The 15,497-nt window shown below is 35.8% G+C and overlaps 3 protein-coding genes and 2 non-coding genes across 6 annotated transcripts; 4 read left to right on the forward strand and 1 right to left on the reverse strand.

Moving 5' to 3' along the window:
• Positions 1–958: 958 nt before the first annotated feature.
• On the forward strand, positions 959–3,818 carry LOC111782263 (cell number regulator 8). Its single transcript, XM_023663102.2, has 3 exons — positions 959–1,404; positions 3,011–3,213; positions 3,312–3,818. The coding sequence occupies exons 1-3, from the start codon at positions 1,095–1,097 to the stop codon at positions 3,549–3,551; spliced, it is 753 nt and encodes a 250-aa protein (XP_023518870.2). The 5' UTR covers positions 959–1,094; the 3' UTR covers positions 3,552–3,818.
• Positions 3,819–5,182: 1,364 nt separating this feature from the next.
• Positions 5,183–6,820, reverse strand: LOC111781095 (DNA-binding protein S1FA). Of its 2 annotated transcripts, XM_087119926.1 has the most exons (3): positions 6,640–6,820; positions 5,538–5,730; positions 5,183–5,405 (listed from the first exon to the last, which is right to left on the reverse strand). In XM_087119926.1, the coding sequence occupies exons 1-3, from the start codon at positions 6,691–6,693 to the stop codon at positions 5,266–5,268; spliced, it is 387 nt and encodes a 128-aa protein (XP_086976052.1). In that variant the 5' UTR covers positions 6,694–6,820; the 3' UTR covers positions 5,183–5,265. The 2 variants fall into 2 exon arrangements, with proteins under 2 accessions (XP_086976052.1, XP_023517292.1); XM_023661524.2 differs by having other exon boundaries at positions 5,290–5,730; positions 6,640–6,799.
• A 1,463-nt stretch (positions 6,821–8,283) lies between these two features.
• TRNAP-AGG (transfer RNA proline (anticodon AGG)) lies at positions 8,284–8,355 on the forward strand. The gene has a single exon. It is a non-coding gene; the product is annotated as a tRNA-Pro (tRNA).
• Positions 8,356–8,422: 67 nt separating this feature from the next.
• On the forward strand, positions 8,423–8,494 carry TRNAP-AGG (transfer RNA proline (anticodon AGG)). Its single transcript has one exon. It is a non-coding gene; the product is annotated as a tRNA-Pro (tRNA).
• Positions 8,495–12,201: 3,707 nt separating this feature from the next.
• LOC111781889 (protein indeterminate-domain 7) lies at positions 12,202–15,143 on the forward strand. Its single transcript, XM_023662618.2, has 3 exons — positions 12,202–12,467; positions 12,885–13,281; positions 14,414–15,143. Exons 1-3 carry the CDS (start codon positions 12,368–12,370, stop codon positions 15,057–15,059), a joined length of 1,143 nt encoding a protein of 380 aa, XP_023518386.2. The 5' UTR covers positions 12,202–12,367; the 3' UTR covers positions 15,060–15,143.
• Positions 15,144–15,497: the final 354 nt, after the last annotated feature.

Genomic DNA, 15,497 nt, shown 5'->3' on the forward strand with positions numbered 1-15,497 from the left:
AAGGAAAGGAGAGGGGCGAAGAAGCAGCTCGACTGACAGTCGAGTAAAAGAGTGTTTGAATAACTCACAATCACGGAACAAGGGGTTAAGGAGAATGATGCATTTTCTGGAAGTAAATAAAAATAAATATCTTAAAAATGTGATTGGTCGATGACTCCCGGTAATAAGAAAGTTTATAATGAAATGGGTTGTAATTACACTTTAAAAACATTATTTGTATTGGGGCAACTTAGTCGAGTTGAATGTAAGTTAGTTTACATATTTAAAATGGGAAGTGAGCTCTCGTACTTCTAATAGTCCTCTCTAACACGTGTCGGAACCTTACTAGGAGTTAGCTGTGTCAGCGAGAGATATGTTGAGCGCTTCGATTATTTTTTAATTATTTGAGAAGGGGAATGCCTCTTTTAACACTTCCCAGACAAATGTATAATAAAATTTTGAAAAGCGAATATTTTTTAAACAAAATATTAACTATTTTTATGTGAATTAATATAAAGAGTATTTTTTTTAAAATTTTTTTTTAATATTTTAAAATTTAAAGTTATTTTTGAGAATAGTATTTTTTTTAGATAATCAAATCTTTTTTATTTTAAATAATTTGAAAATGATTTTTTGTTTTTGCTAATTTTAGGTATTTTAATATATCACGAAAATCATCTATCAATAGATCATAGATTATCTATAAATATTTTAATTTTACAAGTTTTAAAATATATTGATAATATTTTTTAAAAAGAACTAATATAAGAGTATTTTTTAATTTTTTTAAAGTTTAAAAATATTTTTGAGAATAGTAGGAGAGTTTAAGAGTTTTTTTTTTTTTTTTTTTTTAGATAATCATATTTTTTTTTTTATTTTAAATAATAAGAAAATGATTTTTAAATTTTTGCTAATTACAGGTATGGGCGTAATCCGAACCCAAATAAAACGGTGCGGAGCCGCGAAATCTTAGTTCTTCCGCTTCCCTCCGTCCGTTCGTCTGGTAGGAGAGCAAAATTTGGAAAGAATCACCCTTCCATTAAGTTTCTGACCTCGTCTCCCCCATTTCTTCGCATTGGGTTCTGAATTTTGTATCGTTCTTCTCCTAATTCATCATGGCCAGCGCCGAAAACCTTGAGGAATCCAGCCCCCTTCTCGGCAAGGTCGTTGAAAATGCGGATGAGAAGGATACCCATCGCACCTCCACCGCGGCTAAGCCCGATGCGGTGCCTCCGCCCTCTCCTGTTCGGAAAGATGCCGCGGAGGAGAATAAGGGCACCGGTGGCGATTATGGATGGACCGCCGATGGGCTGCCCGTTGATGGCAGTGTTGTCGGCGAGCCGGTTGGTCGGCCTCAATGGGAAACTGGTCTCTGCGCTTGTCTCGGTCGCCACGATGAGTTCTGCAGCAGCGATCTTGAAGTTTGTAAGCTTCCTTCTTCTGATTGTTATTGGAATTGAGTTTTTTCTGTGAGTTTAGGTTTTTTGATTCGGTGATTCTTTTTCTTTGATTTTTGGGGTTTCTGATTGCATCCGAGAGGAAATTTCTTTATCCTCGACGATTTAATATGACGATTCTCACCAATTTGAATCCGATCGTCCTCTAATTCCAACAATTTTCAATCGGTTCCCCTATTTTTGTAGTTTTATTTCTTGATTAATGATCTTATAGAGATTAATCAGATGATAAGGATGCCTGATTATGAAATCATATGAACCGTAGCTCATCCTCATGATGATCATTGAACTCTTAGGGGATTTACCTTGATCATTGAACTCTTAGCTCATCCTAGGTAGTATTGTGTATTTCTTGAAATAGAGTTTCAGAAAAGATCTGGGCTATGCATAATTGCTTGGTTCTCTAATACCATGCTACCATTTCTATGGGCAGCTATAGGCAGTAAAGGATGTTTAGCTGAATTTTCTGTCCATAACCAGCTGTTTCATACCAGTTGAAATAAACAAGTCTTTAATGTTGTTCATAAAGTTCAAAAGTCTTCCACCTAGTTCTTAAGTTTCCATTAAATACCCAAGTCTAATTCTTGGTGCCATCAATGACTCGAATTGCATTTAAATAAATGCCAGCATTTTCTTGGTTGGAATGTTTGACTGATCTCTTTCTTCATGGGGGAGAAGAAGGGGCTGACCCTATGGCTAAGACTTGTGGTCTCTATATAACACCTATCTTCAAGTGAGGTAATAAGGAAATCCTTCATGTCTCCAATGTGGGGTGGATGTGGACTTCAAATAAAAAAAGACATTTACGCGAGGTAATTGATAGTCATCCTATTGGTGAACTAGCACCCACCCCTCTCATTCGAGTTGGGAATAGAACTTTGGCTTATTCGGCCCTATAAAATGAAAGGGCTATGAACCTTTCAACAACGAGTTTAGTCGAATAGCATAATGAGTCCAAGGGTCCCCGTTGTTAGAATCACATTTGCTTTCAACAACGAGTTTAGTCGAATAGCATAATGAGTCCAAGGGTCCCCGTTGTTAGAATCACATTTGACATCTAAGGTAAGTTTGAGAACATTGTGAGAAGAGGGAAGGAAAAAGAGAGAAACATTCCTTGAAGGCATACAATGTTCTTGCAAGAAATTGCTGCATCCCACCAAAAAGAAAGGGGTGGGTGAGTGGAGGGGGTGGGAGAAGGAAGAGGCCAAAGCAAAACCATCCTTGCAATCAATAAGAAAAAAGATGTGAGATTCCACGTCAGTTGGAGATGGAAACGAAACATTCTTTATAATGGGGTGGAAACCTCTCCCTAGGAGATGGAAATGAAACATTCTTTATAAAGGTGTACAAACCTCTCCCTAGCAGACGTGTTTTAAAACATTGGAGGGAAGCCCGGACGGGAAAAATGCAAAGAGGACAATACCTGCTAGCGGTGGACTTGCGCTGTTACAAAAGAAACCCACGACAATAAAATTAGTAGCTCATTTTTTTGTATAGGAAGTGATGAAAATGGGAAGAAACTGAAATGAAATTAGAGAGAATAAGGGAAAGCAACTAACAATGACTATTTGTAGGTCTTCTTGGAAGTGTGGCTCCTTGTCTGCTGTATGGAAGCAATGCAGAGAGACTTGGGACTACTCCTGGGACATTTGCAAATCATTGCATGTCATATTCTGGTCTCTACTTAATTGGAACCTCTTTCTTTGGCTGGAACTGCCTTGCTCCATGGTTTACGTTTCCCAGCCGTATCCGTATCCGCCGAACGTTCAATCTAGAGGCAAGTTAAACCTACTTCTTTGATATCTGTATCCATTCTTAACATTAAATCTTGGCTTCTGATTTGAAACCACTTTGATTCGATCTGTTGATGAACAGGGTAACTGCGAGGCGTTTCATAGGTCATGTGGCTGTTGCGGACTCTGTGTCGAAGATGAAGTTCAGCGTGAGCACTGTGAATCTGTCTGCGACTTTGCAACTCACGTCTTGTTCCACACGTGTGCACTTTGCCAGGAAGGTCGTGAACTCCGTCGAAGGATACCTCACCCCGGGTTCAATGCTCGTCCCGTGTTAGTCATGATCCCACCTACCGAACAGAACATGGGGCGTGGAGTCTGAGATCCTCATCGTGCTTCGTCTCTCATGTTCTGTTACAGTGGTTGGTGCCTTTCGGCTGAATCTGCATGAAACTATATAAGTGAAAAGAAAATATACAGTGACGAGGTTTTGTATGAATGAGACGGCATGTCATATTTGTGGATAATATACTGTTCTTTTATGCATAGAATATGTATGTTGAAAAGATTGGTGAGGATGAATGTTTCGATTTGTATGTTTCTTTTATCATTTGAACTCATAAATTTAAAACTATACTTTATGGCCAAATGTTTCATTCTTTTTTAGTAATGGAGGCTTTATCAGAGGTGAAGATGAAGATGAAGGGAGATTACTTTGGTGAAGATAGAAGAAAATATTAACTATTGAGGTTCGAAATATTGTTTTTTTTCTTAAACCGAACTGGTTTATTAATAACTGTCTTAGAATTAAAAAGAAAATTCTAGAAGATACATAATGAAAAGTTAGTCTTAGAATTAAAAAGAAAATTCTAGAAGATACATAATGAAAAGATCGGTATCAATTACCTTGTTTTATGATTTTCAGGGTTTTGAGCCTCTTATTATTCGTTGAGAGCATATAGAAGAGAGTATTTAATTTCAGACCACGATAAAATGACAAAAATATTGGTAAATTTTCGCTCGGTTTAAAAGACATGCGACATGCAACACCAGTATCAGACATTCCAAGTTATTTACAAACGAAAAAAAGATGTGCGACATGCAACATGCAACACAGAAAAAAAAATGCGCCACAGAAAAAAAATGCGCCATGCAACACAGAAAACAACACAGAAAAAAAAATATGCGACATGCAACAGAGAAAAAAAGATAACACAGAAAACAACACAGAAAAAAAAATATGCGACATGCAACAGAGAAAAAAAGATAAAAAAAGATATGCGACCTGCAACAGAGAAAAAAAGATATGCGACATGCAACAGAGAAAAAAAGATATTAGACATGCAACAGAGAAAAAAAGATATGCGATGCGACATGCAACACATGTATCAGACATTCCATGTTATTTACAAACGGACACATGTATCAGACATTCCATGTTATTTACAAACGGAAAAAAGACATTCCAAATTATTTACAAACGGAAAAGAGACATTCCAAGTTATTGCAAACGGAAAGAGACATTCTAAGTTATTACAAACGGGAAAAAAGACATTCCAAGTTATTTACAAACCGGAAAAAAGATATTCCAAGTTATTTACAAACCGGAAAAAAGATATTCCAAGTTATTTACAAACGGGACAAAAGATATTCCAAGTTATTTACAAACGGGACAAAAGACATTCCAAGTTATTTACAAACGGGACAAAAGACATTCCAAGTTATTTACAAACGGGACAAAAGACATTCCAAGTTATTTACAAACGGGACAAAAGACATTCCAAGTTATTTACAAACGAAAAGAAAGACATTCCAAATTATTTACAAACGAAAAGAAAGACATTCCAAATTATTTACAAACGAAAAGAAAGACATTTCAAGTTATTTACAAACGAAAAGAAAGACATTTCAAGTTATTTACAAACGAAAAGAAAGACATTCGAAGTTATTTACGAACGAAGAAAAATGAACACGGAATACAAAAGAATATAAAATCAACCCTAGAATAGAATAGACAAGAGCCAAATATCTAATGGATCGCTCTCAATCCTCCTAATTATTTTATTATCCAATGGATCTCTCTCAATCCTCCTAATTTAGAAAGATAGAACAGCATAACATATCATATAAACTATGTTCTTATTCATATTTCTCATTTCTACGGATGCAAGGGACGATAAACTTCTAGTTGGGATGTTTAGATTTGAACAGCATAAACAAAACAACTCTTCAAACACTGAAATTCACGGGAAGAACTTGTTAGTTCAAACAAGAAAAGAAACAAAATAAAAAACAGGAACACAACGTCTACTACTACAACAACAACAACAACTACTACTAGGCTATTACTCTCCAGGAGCCGAAATACCTTGCTTCAATCTCTCCCTCTTCATCTTCTTCTTTGAAACTGGTTTCTTCCTTTTTGGAGGGAGGGTTTTCTGTGCATACACGTACAGAGCGTAATTCCCAGCAAGGAAAGCCAATAACAGTCCCCCCACTACAAGCAGCACAATCAGCCCTGGATTGAATCCTCTTGCATCTGCCTCTCTAATCACGTTCCCCTGTGCACCATGGCCAATTTTAGCTTAGAATTCATCTGTGTTCTGAAATGGGTGAACAGTAACACCAAGCATAATTTTCAAAATCAGGAAAGCAAAAACAAAATGTTCATCAAAAAGGCCATTAACAAAAAGTGTTCCAGCCCAGTTATGATGGATAATGTCCCATTTCTGACTTCTGAATGTATCAGATTAAGAGAATCTTTTCCATGATTGTTCCACTTAAATACGAAGAATGTCCACTATATACTCATAGGTTACAGGTAAATTGGCTTCAAAACTCGAGTTAGATAGATCAAAAGCACGAAGAGGAGATCTATTGTAGTATAGTACTCTTTAATCTGATTATTTGCAATGAAAGATGCTGAGGATACCACATCAGAATCAGAGATGCATGGAACATTCTCTAATTTAACAATATCAAACAGGTCACGACAATTATTCTTGTCAACCGAAAAGGAACAATTCCACAATCCTCCAATTTTAAGTTCGGTCATAGAAGTAGGACCAAATTAACAAATTCATGTAGCATCCTGAAATTTCAAAGAAATTGCAAAAAGAAGTGTAGTTTTTGAAATCATGCATTCTCATCTTCCACGATTCAGTTGCATGAACAAAACTGCAAAAGAAATTCCACGTTTGCGAACAAATCTATAAGGATACTCGGAGAAGATCCCTCAAAAAAATCAACGACATTATTTACAAAGACGATCAGACCTCAGGAACGAATTTCAAAGAATGAGATCAAATCCGAACAAAAAACCTCGGTGAATATAGGTAAAGTATCAAAGTAAACACAAAGAAGCATCTGCAAATCAAAATCTCGAAAGGAGGAGCTGCTGCATTAACAGAGATCTTAGATTAGGCGGCAAAGTAGAGAGAAGAAAAGAAATGACATCGGGATAGTAGTACCATGCGATTGACTGCCGGCGGAACCTTGTCACCGAAATCAAAGTCGTCTTCCATGGCTGAAATTCAGAAGCTTAGAGATGGGCTTGAGTAGGAGCTCCTGTAATGGTTCTGTGCTACAAAGATGAACCGCAGAAGTCCAGAAAAATACAAAAAAAGGAGCGGATTACATGAAAATGACGAACAGTGGATTTAGGCTATTCCGCCCACGGACTTCGAAACGACGCCGTACTCAAATTTTGCATTTTCTTTACCCCAAATGTTTTTAACTTTCTCAAATCTGCAATAAATAAATATATATATATATACATACATATATATATTATAGATATGTATATAGTATATATATATGTATATATATATATGTATATGTATATGTATAGATATATATATGTATATGTATATATGTGTGTGTATAGATATATATATGTATATGTATATATGTGTGTGTATATATGTATGTGTATATATGTATTGTATGTATATATATATATATATATTTTTTTTTTTTTTTGATATACATATACATATGTTTATTTATGTATATATATTAACCCAAAGGTTAAATTGTTTATGTTTATTTGGCTCTTTAAATGGGTTTGTGACCTAAATGAGTTAACCTATCACAATGTGGGCAAAGAGAAGTGTGTCGGACAACTTCTTTTGAATGAGTTTTTTTAAGAACAATATCGGACAGTACGAGTGTGCTAGTATTGCGTCCCAACCTATGTGTTGGATGTTGGATTATGCACCCATTATTTAGAATGTATATCGTAAATGATTTAGCATAGACACGTGAGAGTTCAATGCTCATAAGAACCCAAATCGATGGATGTTCGGGATGTATTGATGAGATGATCGACACATGGGTCAGTTCCTAACGAATGTGTTCGAGCAAACCTAGATGGCGATGTGTCCCGAGACACGGGACGACAACACAATGCATGGGTCGTGTTATTGCGAACTGAGATGACAATAAGATGCGACGTTGTTGTGTCACAATGATTGAACGTGCATGCACGAAGAGCGTGTGTGCCCGAATAAATTTGGATTCCATACCACTGATGTTCGGTTGACGAAAACAAACTTTGCCAACTGTCCGAGGAAGACATAAAACTAGATGGGTGGAGTTTTGTGAAAATTGCAAATAATTTAATTTTATAGTTTTATGGTCATTGAATTCTCAAGTTCATTTTTTAAATAGTTTTTTTTTTTAATTAAAAGTATTTTTAAAACATGTGAAAAAGTGGCTCTAAAGGACTCCAAATTGATTTTTATGTGTTGTTTTTAAATATCAATTTTGTTTTATTTTAAAAAGATAATAAATATATATGATAAATTATTTACGTGTATTTTTTATTTATTTAAAAAGTAAAACTCTTCCCTAATTTGTCAAATATTCAATTATTTTTTATTTTTCTTCTTAAAAGCAAGTGAAGTGTTTCTTTTTTTTTTTTTTTTTTAATTTTAGAATTTTAAAAATTTTAAAAATTTTTAAAATGCAAAATTATTTCTAATGTCATTGTTTATTCTTTAAAATAGTCAAAATTAAAAAATAAAAAATTAATTTTTTTAAAAAAAAGTAAGTTCGGAGAATAAATTTATATATTTTTTTATAAATTTTAATAAGCTAAATTTAAGACAAAAGGGCATTTGGTCTAGTGGTATGATTCTCGCTTAGGGTGCGAGAGGTCCCGAGTTCAATTCTCGGAATGCCCCAAGAATTATCTTTTATGCAATTTTATTTATATTTCTTGTTAGTTAAAAAAAGAACTTTATTAAAATTGGGCATTTGGTCTAGTGGTATGATTCTCGCTTAGGGTGCGAGAGGTCCCGAGTTCAATTCTCGGAATGCCCCAAAAAGTTACTTTTTTAATTCAATTTCTTTACAGTTTCATATTTTAAATAATGATAGTAAAAAATGGGCTCTATCCTCGATCTGCATTTGAGATCTTTCTTGCACGAGCCACCTAAAGGCCCATTATTGAAACAGAAACTACCAAAATAAAAGTCCTTTTTTTTTTTTTTTTTTTTTTTAAATTTTAGCTCAACAAATTTTTTTAGGAGTATTCGAACATTTCGTTTGGTTAAACTTGATCGAGAATACTATCGATCTATACTCACTTTAATTCTAAGAATGGGTAGGGCGAGAAGTATAATCTCCGTCCACGACTTTATTTAGGTAATAAGAAAAAAATCTCTCTACTACCTCTCAATTTCCCGTTAATTTTTTTTTTTAAATAAAAGAATGTCTCAATTTTTCAAATACTTTAATAACTTGAAATAAAAAAAAGAAATCGACCCATTTTAAATTGTTTTATATTTTGCAGGTAGAAATGTCTATTTAACCTAGGGTCGGGACCTTATAATGATCCGTTAAGAAATGAGAGGAAGGAGAGGGAAGAAATTTCTCCTTATTAACTAAACGGAGTCGAATTATATTCCTGTCCCAATCACCATAAGTGTTAAAAACTATGCTGTAATATTGAAATTTGATATTTTAGAAATTAGTTTCAACGTTATATTATATTTTTCTTACGCAATATATATTAAAAAAAAAAATTGGAAATTATACCTTAAATCTTAAAAATTATGCTTAATGAATACTTTTATTAAAAAATTAAAAAAAAAAGTCTTTGCACAAACCCAGTTCCCACAATTTGCTGCATAGAAACACCGTCCCAATCTAAGTGAAAATAAATGAAGAATTTCAGAGAGAATAAATAAGAAGCGTGAATGGAAAAGGTTTCTCGGTCCCAGCTCGACACCGAGCTAGTAAAAAAAAAAAAAAAAAAAACTCTTCCCTATATAAAATTATTAAAAAAGAAAAATAAAAGAGAATAAGATATGATATAATGGGACCAAATGCATGAATTTAAGGATGTCTTGTTTTTATATATTTGTAATGGCATATGTTAATGTTTGATGAAAATCCAATTGCATGTTGCCAAAAAAAAACTTATTATTCTTTTCATTATTATTTTACTTTATTTTTTAATTAATTTCTCTCTTTTATCCCTAATTATTTCCCTTTAATAATTAGTGACCTTAATTTCAAAATTATGGATTAAACCCTAATCCAAATTCTACTTAATTTTCTTATTCAAACCAACACGAGTCTCCACCATGTTTAATGTTATAGTCTTATGATTGAGTCGCTGAAAAAGGAAGACACATCTTATCGGTATAGGAAGTAATTTTCAATTCTTTTAAAAAAAAAATTAGTCATCATATCTTTAGGATCGTTCTAATTCGAATGTGGCATCGGTTCATTCATTTATGCTTCATTTACTCCTTCGTCACAATTGATGTATCGGTCAACCCATATTCTTGAATTAATTCCGAAATCAAAACCAAATTTAGGTTTGTGTTTGAACTTCGAAAAGTTTATACTAATGTATGAGATTTCTATATTTGTGTCTAATAGATCTCTAAACTTTAAAAATTTCTAATAAACCTCAAAATTTAATCCTTAATTAAAAAAGTCAACTCGAAAAAGTTTCCTAAACATAAAATTGAAAGAAAAAAAATGATAAAAATTTGATCTGATCAACAAAAAAAAACAATCAACCCAAATGAAAATTTTGGAATAGATTACTTTGATGATCAAGATCAATCATAAAGAAAACTCGTTTTTAAACTTTGATAGCTTAACTAAGACTACTTAAACGACTCTAACATGTTAATCTAAATACAATATCAAAATAAACAAGCTCGTGACTTACTAAACGTAATTGTAATGACTCGGGGCCACACTAGCGGATATTGTCTTCTTTGACTTTTCCCTAAAAGCTTTAAAACGCATTTGTCAGGAAAATGTTTTCACAACTAAGAATGTTTCGAGAACCAACGTGAAATTGTGGGATTTTACCGTGATTAAGATAGTTATGGAATTTTAGGGTTAAGGGAAAATGAAATGATGGAAGTTTGGAGAGAAAGAACAGTAGAAATGAGGAAGCAGAGGCGTTGGGTGAGTGTCACAGTGACAGTCACAGAGGTATCACGGACTGTCCTATCACTTTTGCATTGGGAAACCCTAACCCCAACGCCCTCTGTTTATGTCTATATTTGAATAGTTTTAGCATAGCTTTTGATTATGGGTTAATCATTCCATAAAGGCATCTAACTTTCCAAAGATTCTCTCTCTCTCTCTCTCTCTCTCTCTCTCTATTAGTCAACACACTCTCTTCACCCAATCATCTTCCTTTCCGACTCTTATTCTTATACTACCCGTCAGATTTGGCTAAAACGTATTTATTAGGAAGAGATTTCACACCCTTATAAGAAGTGTTTTGTTTCTTTATCCAATCGATGTGGGATCTCACAATCCACCCCCTTGAAGGCCCAATGCGTTTGTTAGGGAGAGATTTCACACTCGTCTAAGGAGTGCTATGCTTCCCTCTACAACCAATGTAGGATCTCACAATCCACCCTTTAAGGGCCTAATGAGTTTGGTTGGGAGAGATTTTACACCCGAGTGCTCTGTTTCCCTCTCCAACCAAGGTGGGATCTCACAATCCACCCCCTTGAGGGCCTAACGGGTCTATTAGAGAGAGATTTCACACCCTTATAAGGGGTGCTTTGTTTCACTCTCCAACTGAACTGATGTACGATCTCACAATTCACCCCTTCAAGGCCCAACGCGTCTATTAGGGAGATATTTCGCACCCTTATACGGAGTGGTTTGTTTCCCTATCCAATTGACGTGGGATCTCACAATCCACCCCCTTAAGGGCCCAACAGATCTATCAGGGAGAGATTTCATACCCTTATAAGGGATGCTTTGTTTCACTCTTCAACCGATATAGGATCTCACAATCCACCCCCTTGAGGGCCTAACGCGTCTATTAGGGAGATATTTCACACTCTTGTAAGGAGTGTTTTGTTTCCCTGTCCCAACCAATGTAAGATCTCACAATCCACCCCTTGAGGTCCAACGTTCTCACTGACACATTGCTCAGTGTCTAGCTCTAATCCCACCCATTACTTATTGTCGTCAGCCTCACGGTTTTTAAAACGCGTCTACTATGGAGAGGTATCCACACCCTTATAAGTAATGCTTCGTTCTCCTTTCCACCGAGGTGGGATCTCACAATTTCAATTATTGGGTGTGATGAGCCGGGATTTGGAAAAGGTTGATGGGGAAAATAATCAAGATTCATGGCACCATTTAGCTACTAGGGATATACGTTTTTCCACTTCTATTTCATTCTCCGTTTAAACAGAGATTCCTCATCCTTGCCGAACTTAAACATACACATCTCTACTCTCAAACTTTTGATTCGATACATGTATTTTAACCAAAATTCTTGTTTTTACTCCTTTTGCCTTAAAATATTGACCCATCTCAAGAAAATCAGAGATGGGGCAGCTAAATCTATGGATAAAGCTGAGGCATCTTGAAGGGACTGCACGTAAGACTATGGCCGCAACAGTATCAGAAAGGGAACCAACTTTTTCAGAATCAAAATAGTAATAATAATAATGAATTAATTAAACATGAAAAATATTCCCTTTACTCATCATGGTTCTTGGAGATTTCTTTTTAAGCCAAACAAACAGACCGCAGCTAAATCCATTGTTCTTGTTCTTGTTCTTGTTCTTGTCCTGGTCCATACCCATAATTGTTCAAACTTTTTCATCTTTTTCTCTTCATTTTCAGCTTCATCAAAACCAAACAAAACCAAACCCCCTTTGGTTTTCCTCTTTTTGTTTGTGAGCTTTGCTGATCATGTCTGAACAAAGCTCTCAACTTTATCATCTTCCTCATAACCCTAACCCTAACCCTAACCCTAACCCTAAAAAGAAGAGAAATTTGCCAGGAAAACCAGGTTTGTTCTTGATCTTAACATTTTCAGCTGATTTACTTCAAAATTTTCAATACCCATTTCAAAAAAAATGTTTTTTTTTTTTTAAAAAAGATGGGATTTGGACAAATGGGTGTGTTTGATTCTCAATACCCACTTCAAAAAATTTGTTTTTTTTTGAAAAAAATATGAGATTTTGACAAATGGGTGTGCTTGATTCTCAATACCCACTTCAAAAAATTGTTTTTTTGAAAAAAAGATGAGATTTTAACAAATGGGTGTGTTTGATTCTCAAAACCCATTTCAAAAATTTGTTTTTTTGAAAAAAAGATGAGATTTTGACAAATGGGTGTGTTTGATTCTCAATACCCATTTCAAAAAGTTTGTTTTTCTTTTAAAAAAAGATGGGATTTTGACAAATGGGTGTGTTTGATTATACAGATCCAGATGCCGAGGTGATTGCTTTATCGCCGAACGCTCTAATGGCGACGAACCGATTCATATGTGAGATATGCAACAAAGGGTTTCAAAGGGATCAGAACTTGCAGCTTCATAGAAGAGGGCACAATCTGCCATGGAAGCTTAGGCAGAGAAGCAACAAAGAGGTGAAGAAGAAGGTTTATATTTGCCCAGAGAGGTCTTGTGTTCATCATGATCCAGCTAGAGCACTTGGAGACCTGACTGGAATCAAGAAGCATTTTAGTAGAAAACATGGTGAGAAGAAATGGAAATGTGAGAAATGTTCTAAGAAATATGCTGTTCAATCTGATTGGAAGGCTCATTCTAAAACTTGTGGAACTCGAGAGTACAAATGTGACTGTGGAACACTCTTTTCCAGGTTTGGCGTTCGTTCTTAGCATGATCATGTTACTTACTCTTCGTTTTTAGAACTAATCGGGACGTACTTTGTTAGTATAAGTAGTATGTTTCGTTTTCTTTAAGCTTTTCTTAGTTATACTATAATTTGAATCGCTCTCATTCGGATGTGGTATCGATTCAATCATGTGTCACTCTTTTACTTAAGTGTCACAGGTTGGATTCTTTGTTCCGAGAAATCTTTCTCGGCTCCATAATTAGTTGGATGTTCAAATACTTATACCTATATCTACATTAACATTTCTATGTAACATCCCAGATCCACTATTAGTAGATATTGTCTGCTTTAGCCCATTATCTATCGTCGTCAGTCTCACAATTTTAAAACGCATTTGTTGGGGAGAGGTTTCCATACCCTTATAAGGAATGATTTGTTCACCATCAGCCTCATGACTTTAAAACGCGTCAGGTTTTCACATCCTTTTAAGGAATGTTTTGTTCCTCTCTCCAATCAATGTGGAATCTCACCATCCACCCACTTGGAGGCCCAGAGTCCTTACTGGCACACCACCCAGTATCTAACTCTGATACCATTTGTTACAGCCCAAGCCCACCTCTAGCAAATATTGTCGGCTTTAGCCCATTGCCTATTGCCGTCAATCTCACGGGTTTAAAACGCGTTTGTTAGGGAGAAGTTTCCACACCCTTATAAAGAATGTTTTATTCCACTATCCAACCGGTGTCAGATCTCACAATCCACCCCTTTGGAGCCCAGTGTCTTTGTTGTCACACTGCTCGGTGTCTATCTCTGATACCATTTGTAACAGCTCAAGCCCACCGCTAACAAATATTGTCCGTTTTGCTCGTTACCTATTGTCATCAGCCTCACGATTTTAAAACACATCTGTTAGGGAGAGATTTCCAAACACTTGTAAGAAATACTTTGTTCTCCTCTCGAAATGTGGGATCTCACATCGTCTTTCGTGAAACCCTTTGGCATGCATTTTCTTTTAACACATGCAACCCAAATTTTTGTTAATTTAATGCCATTTTTAAAGGCATTTATTGATCTTTTAGTTCAAAATTTATGATGTCCTACTAATTTACTAGAAATAAGCAATGAACATTGTCTTACTCTCTCTCTCTTTTGATAGGAAAGACAGCTTCATAACCCACAGAGCATTCTGCGATGCTCTAGCAGACGAAAGCGGCAGGCTAATCTCATCGGTAGCAGCAAATTCAACCCCAAATTTCATTGCCAATTCACTCAACGAATCTCTCTTCAATTCCCAAGGCGGAATCTTTGTCCAATCACACCATAATAACTTCCCCATCAACAACACCTTCCCTTTCCCCCAAATTCCACCCTCTAATCTCTTCCAAATCTCCAACCCAATTCTGGGTTTGAATAAAAACTCTTCAAAAACAGCTGTGAACCTCTCGTCGTTTTGCTCGGGCGGTAGCGGCGGTGGAGGGAAGTCAATTATGCCGATGTCGGCTACGGCATTGCTGCTGAAGGCAGCACATTTCGGGTCTACGAAAAGTAATCCGTCGTTCTCCGGGAATAATGTGGGAGTTATGAGTTCGTCTTCGAGTTCGTTTGATCAGAGCAAAGGGGAGTTGCAGAGAATAGGCTCCCATGGTGGAAGTGGGAGCGGGTTGAGGGATTTTTTGGGTACGAGGGAGAGAGAAGGGAATGGGAATGTGGAGTTGGTTTCGTTAATGGAGATGTCGAAATTTGGGAGCTCTATGAGCTCGGAGATGGGGTTGAGCGAGTTCATTGGGAATGCTCGGGGATGAGGAAAAAGTGTGAGATGTTCATTTGTCATGATGTGGTCGAGAAGAACGGTCAAATGTTAATATATAATAATATATAATAAAGTTCATTGGGAATGCTTACGTCAATTGTTCGTCTTCAACGTGATGTCACGATCCAAAATTGAACCATTCATTTCCTTTGCTCCAATGGTCTCCTCTAGTTCTCGAAAGCAAGTGCTAAGTTAATGTCTCGGAACGGTTTGCCTCCATATAGAAATGAAAATGATGTACTTATAGAAAACAAGGTAGTACATGTCATCATTTCAGTAAGAAGACAATAGGTTGTGACCTTCACATGTTGACAAACAAGGCGACGACCTTCAAGTGGCGTCCATCTGGCTATGTGAGATCCAAGACAGATAAGTGTCATGATGCGACTCAGGAGACAGTACATTGTCCAACACACTAAAAAGAGTGTGC

Source organism: Cucurbita pepo, chromosome 19, assembly GCF_057944985.1.
Source record: "Cucurbita pepo subsp. pepo isolate OVF chromosome 19, ASM5794498v1, whole genome shotgun sequence".
Lineage (NCBI taxonomy): Eukaryota > Viridiplantae > Streptophyta > Magnoliopsida > Cucurbitales > Cucurbitaceae > Cucurbita > Cucurbita pepo.

Coding starts and splice junctions, on each gene's coding strand:
- LOC111782263 (XM_023663102.2), top strand. CDS start 1,095: ATGGCCAGCGCCGAAAACCTTGAGGAATCCAGCCCCCTTCTCGGCAAG. Junction 1,405..3,010: donor CAGCAGCGATCTTGAAGTTT/GTAAGCTTCCTT, acceptor GACTATTTGTAG/GTCTTCTTGGAAGTGTGGCT. Junction 3,214..3,311: donor GCCGAACGTTCAATCTAGAG/GCAAGTTAAACC, acceptor GTTGATGAACAG/GGTAACTGCGAGGCGTTTCA.
- LOC111781889 (XM_023662618.2), top strand. CDS start 12,368: ATGTCTGAACAAAGCTCTCAACTTTATCATCTTCCTCATAACCCTAAC. Junction 12,468..12,884: donor AAATTTGCCAGGAAAACCAG/GTTTGTTCTTGA, acceptor TTGATTATACAG/ATCCAGATGCCGAGGTGATT. Junction 13,282..14,413: donor TGTGGAACACTCTTTTCCAG/GTTTGGCGTTCG, acceptor CTCTTTTGATAG/GAAAGACAGCTTCATAACCC.
- LOC111781095 (XM_087119926.1), bottom strand. CDS start 6,693: ATGGAAGACGACTTTGATTTCGGTGACAAGGTTCCGCCGGCAGTCAAT. Junction 5,731..6,639: donor CGCCGGCAGTCAATCGCATG/GTACTACTATCC, acceptor CATGGTGCACAG/GGGAACGTGATTAGAGAGGC. Junction 5,406..5,537: donor GAGGGAGAGATTGAAGCAAG/GTATTTCGGCTC, acceptor CGTGAATTTCAG/TGTTTGAAGAGTTGTTTTGT.